We start from the raw sequence: 5,811 nt of genomic DNA on the forward strand, positions 1-5,811 counted from the left end.
TAGCGCCCACTCCCGTGTAAACACAGCTCTAGGCGCTTTACATAAATGCATGTACGAACAATATTCACGCACGCGACTCACACACACAAACACAGACACACACACACTAACACACAAGTGAATAAGCACGCAAAACGTACGTTGCAATACAGCACCATAATATGTTATCATCATACTTCACTTCCCGATCCCAGAATTCTCCTGTTTGAGTTCATGGTACCGGTGATACAGATTGTGCTCTTCTGTGTGTGTATTGGGCGTGAACCCCGCCAAATTCCCGTCAGCATCGTAAACCAAGACGTTGACGATTTGGGCGGTTTATTCATCGGATTTCTTAACAATGAAACAATGAACAAGGTAAGACATAACAATAGTTTGATTACTTTTGTTCTCAGAACAATATGTTTCTTGTAGAAAAAGAGATACGTGAGGCATCGTGGTGGAATCAGGCGCTCGTCAATTTTTGGGTATGTGGAGTTATTGGTATCATCTTAAAGCTTGTTCACTTGCCTTGATTTGGATGAAAAATATATCAATTTACCTTGAATACAAGTCGAGATATTTGCGAATGAAGGAGGTGGGGGTCACCTGTTTTCAGAAGTAAAGTTAGTGAGAAAATGGCCTCCAAAGATTAGTTATTTCCTTAGCTTAAGAGTCCGTGGTAACTGAAAATTTACATTTTTTGTGCCTTTAATCATCGTTTTTCAGAAATATCCACACAAAATTTTGATAAAAATTCACAAACCTGCGGGAAAATGCCAGTTTCTTTACTTTGATTATTTTGACGAGAGCCTGATTCCACCACGCTGCCTCACATATATCATTATGTCTACATTACAAAACCATTGTCTGCGTTACAAACTCCAATACTTAGGTAACAAAACCAACGTCAATGTTAAAAAACCAACGTTTATGTTACAAAATCAATGTCTGCGTTACTAAACCAATATCTTCGTTACAAAAACCAATGTCTACATGGCAAAACTAATGTCTACGTTACGTAATCCAATACCTTCGCTATAAAAATCTATGTATCTGTGTTTCAAACCATTGTCTACAGAACAGAAACCAATATCTGTGTTAAAAAACCAATGTTCATATTATTACGAAAGCAAACAGCCTGTGTCTGTTGCCGTATCCCAGGTTTTTCGCGATGATCTCCCCTCTGCACTGGGTGACGTGAGAGCTGGACAGAGCTGGTGTGCTCTCCATCTACCCGAGAACTTCTCTCTAGAGCTCATGAACAGGTGAGGGCTCAAACAAACGCTTACTGTGTGAACGTCTAAAATAATAGGCTTTCGCTCTAACTGTTGATTCCCTTCCCCCCCCCCCCCAAACCAGGCAGTGCTGCTGACTGAAGTGTCTTTAGACCATTCCCAAAGGGGGTATATTAACATGTTCTTATGCACAGTAGAATTGTATATGGGCTGATTTATCAATGGCGTGTTTATACTGTACAGGGGCAACATAGGGCGAACTGCTGCTTTTTCTTTGCTCATCCTTACTATCGACATTTTTTACTCTACTTTTTGGGTATGTTTGTCACTCTTGTGAACTGCTCTTTCAGGCGTGCCTTGATAGTCGAAGCAGTCTTTGTTCTGTTGAGGCTAGAGAGGTGAGCAGAGTAAGCATGATTCCACGTTTGGACTTTTCTGTTGATATCCACCCCTTGGCATTCATATGACCTTATGCAGTTGCGAGCGCTGTAAAACCGTACTAAAACTAAACTAAAAACCAATGCCTCCTGTATGAACAGTTATTTAATAGGCGTTCGCTCAAACTGTAGATTCAGGTTTTGGTTTGATGTTCGGTATTTCAGTTCGACAATTGGACATGAACAGTTGAACGAATCAAACTAATGATCTGACATTGCGCAGCAGTGATTCGTCCAGTGCCCCACGCTGCAAACATAGAGGTAGATAAAGTTGATCATATTAATAATAATGAAGATCATTTCTATAGCGCCCACTCCCGTGTGAACACAGCAGCTCTGGGCGCTTTACATAAATGCATGTACGAACAATATTCACGCACGCACAAACATGCGCACGGACACACACACACACACACACACACACACACACACACACACACACACATACATGCGCACAAACACACACACACACACACACACACACACACACATACATGCGCACAAACACACACACACACACACACACACACACACACACATACTCGCTCGCACACACACACACACACACACACACACATACCAACACACAAACACACACACACACACACACACACACACACACACACACACACTCTGGCACATATTACACGCACACATGTGCACATACATGATGACGCACTAATTTTGAATGTAAGAAGTCATAATTAAGGAATTTCATCATCTAGTGGACGAGGTCAGTGGTCATGGACTACTATTTCATCTTGGACAAGGGAACTGTGTCTTCAGCAAGGCCAGAACTTCCTAACCTAAAATTAGTTATATGCTTCTATACAAATTAATTGTTGCTTCAGATTGAAACAATTACTATTCTTTGATTTATATGTATAATAATAATATCATCATGTGGGCTACAGTGGCTAAGTGGTTAGTGATCTCTTCTTCACGATAACATCATCATGACATGTCCATGATACGGGGTGGTCACTGGGGTGCGTGTTTGAGTAAGACACGATAACATCATCAATCATCAATGCCTTTCTCCCCTGGCAGGGTATATGCCATATACAAGCTCCTTCCATTAATCCCTGTCCGAGGCCATCCATCCAAGCTCGTTCCTAGTGAGCTTCATCTCATTCATGTCCGTTTTCACACATCTCATCCATGTTTCATGAGGGCTACCCGTGCCTCGTGCTCCCTGTTGGTTCCACTGCTGTGACTCACTTGTGATGGTTCCGCTTGGCTTTCTGAGGGTGTGTCCCATCCATCGCCACTTTCGTAGTCCTATTTCTACTTACTGCTATATCCTTTTGTTTTGTCATTTCCCAAAGCTCTTCATTTCTTATTCTATCCTGTCACTTAGTTAATAGGACACTCCTTATACATCTTTTAGAGAAAATCTGGACTTCATTAAAAAAAGACGCGATAACCTTGGTTCAAAACCATGGTCGCTGCACAGTGGCGACAAGCAATATTGTGTGGATTGCTTGTGTGTGTGTGTGTGTGAGTGTGTGTGTGTGTGTGTGTGTGTGTGTGTGTGTGTGTGTGTGTGTGTGTGTGTGTGTGTGTGTGTGACACTTGTTTACTTTTTACTGTTTCCTTCCTCTGGTATCCTTAGGGTGTCAAGGGGGTGTATGTGATAGTACGTATTATGCACGTATACATATTGTAATGATATATCATCATCATCATCATCATCATCATCATCATCATCATCATCATCATCAGGATATCCCTAACTCACATTCCATCTTACGTACCAGATTAGAAGACGGTCTTCACGCGACGAACGAGACTATCCTTGGCAGCTCCATCACTCTGTATCAGGACTTTACCAGTAAGTCGTCGCTACCTTAGAATTTCAAAGTTCTTTAGCGGGCTCCAGTGGCAAAGTGAGTAGTGAGTTGAGACTCAAAAGTATTTCTCAAGAAAGTATCGGTGACACGACGTAGTTTACATGTGTGGTCACTGCGGTGTGTTCTTTAGCAAGACACGACAACTCTAGCTTTAAAAAAAAACAGGGCTCTGTACAGTGAAATCGTTGTATATTGGTGTAATATTGTGTAGTTATGTATGTATAATGAGTATATATTTATTTATGTATGTATTTAAAATTATGTGTTTATGTATATAGTGTGTATTATGTTTGCCATTGTGAATCAAATTGCCTTTCTGGGATCAAGAAGAATGTAATGTATAATTCATTTGTTTCTGTCTGACATTTTTCGGCGGTATGAGTTACTGAATATGAGTCTATCTGTAGTATCAAAATCGTAGGAACATTCGGATGTTATCAAGATTTTCAAAGAATCGTATTCGACAAATCTTGACACATTGTGAGACTCAAAGTTTTTTACGTCAAATTTCCCAAAACTAGGTACTGGGCAGATAGATCTTTATAATTCTAAGGTATTTAACTAGCCCCGTTCCCCTGTACAGAGGTTTCGGTGGTGTAGTTGTTAGGCTTTTGGGCTTAAATTTGAAGTGAAAGGTCGTTGGTTTTTAACCCTTCGATGGCCCGATATTGTGTTATAAAATGGCAAGGTACTTTACACAAACTTTCCACACTTCACCTAGGTGGGAATGGGTATTTCGCTAGAGGCTTTGAAAGATACTTTTGACCGTTCGTTAGTGTCAGGGTGCTTAATCGGCCGCTTACACTGTATGGTTCCCGGGAGGCCGAGAACGTTTCAGAGTGTTCTCAGGTCTACCTGGGTAATGTTGATTATAATGTCCGTAGAGTTGCTCTTTAGTATGGTTATGCGTGATTATTCCTTATCATTAAGTTTCACACAGAACCAGTCCCCTTTTCTATATTATGCGATTTGTTATCTTCATTATTTATGTATTCAATGTATTATATTGAAACAAAAAAGTTACCCGTTAACTAAAAAAATCCAAGTTTCATGACCCCTGTTCTAAATGCATAATTAATTTGCTAGTCATTCTGTCGTTCGTTTGTTTGTTGTTGTTTTTTGTGTGTGTCCACGTTTGCAGCGCTACATCACAGTCATCTCTTCACATTGCAAAGGGAATTTGCACATTGCCATAGTTTTTGAATGCTGTTGACCATTAGAAATAGTTTTAGCCCTGGGAAAAATGAAGCTCTTTCTGATTTTGACTCGTTGCTACTTACTTTACGTTTACTTTTTCATCATCTGTTGCCGTTGAGCTTTGAGGGGAGATGCAGTTTTATATGTTCAGTCCGTGTATTCTCCTTTGTTTTTCTGATAGCATGATTAAAATCTATCCGGCGTCGGCTTCCTAGGCCAGTCACGGTTTCACCAGAGCCCCTTTACTTTAGCCAGTAACGTATCGGGGTGACCCGGGTCGGCCTTCACAGCTAGCGTAACACCTCAGTGACTTAAAGTCTCACCGTACTTCACCCAGACCCAGCAATTCCCTACTTTGTTCTATTTCCACCTCTCCCTGCGGGGACTAAGGGCCTGGGTCCACTGCGACGGACACTAACCAACCCGATTCCGTCCATCTCTCGGAAAGTCTGTAATTGAAATGAAGCACAGTTTCTTTCCTAAGAAATCAGTGAAAATTCGTTTGGCTGTGTCAACATACACGACACGACACGCCCTGACAAAAGACATGTTGGTTGGAAAGCCGCTTGCTGCATTTAAGCCGGGCCGGGTGGTGACTCATCAGCTATAGGCCTCGCCGGAGCTTTAAAAATATTCTACGATTATAATTCTAATCTCATATTCGTAATCAGGGCCTCAAAATTAGCAAAGTCTACGCGCAAACCATGTTTTTTAAATGAATATTAATAATTTTACCAATTATCTTTTAAAATCCATACATTTCTTTTTCCTGCGTTGGGTTCATGTGACTTCTTGTCTGTTTATAGCCCCGACCGATTTTCTTCCTGTCGACAAAAAATCGGGCAATGTCCGTCTCAATGGACACGTAGACTGAGGGTTGGACTTTGGGAGGCGGCTCGTTGTTTATTGTTTAAAAAGCACCCTTCTTGAACATACACGTTTAAGAAAAATGTATACTGCCAAGGTCACTGCATTCAAAAGCAATGGCGATTTCACACGTGCAGATAAAAAGAAATGAAAATCTCGAAGCCACTCCAAAAGATTGCATGCAAAACAGCTGGGCAAAACAGTTGTCACTTTTTTTTGTGTGGGTTTTTTTTTTTTTTT

The 5,811-nt window shown here is 41.0% G+C and overlaps 1 protein-coding gene across 1 annotated transcript in view; it reads left to right on the top strand.

Moving 5' to 3' along the window:
• The window catches only part of LOC101860442 (ABC transporter G family member 20-like), a 35,430-nt gene that overhangs the window by 13,911 nt on the left and 15,708 nt on the right, over positions 1-5,811 (top strand). The window contains exon 11 of the mRNA XM_013087390.1: positions 195-357. Within this exon, the coding sequence (XP_012942844.1) occupies positions 195-357 (163 nt within the window). The remainder of the gene's footprint in view (positions 1-194; positions 358-5,811) is intronic.

The sequence above is a fragment of the Aplysia californica genome, unplaced genomic scaffold, assembly GCF_000002075.1.
Source record: "Aplysia californica isolate F4 #8 unplaced genomic scaffold, AplCal3.0 scaffold00583, whole genome shotgun sequence".
In the NCBI taxonomy this organism is placed as follows: Eukaryota; Metazoa; Mollusca; class Gastropoda; order Aplysiida; family Aplysiidae; genus Aplysia; species Aplysia californica.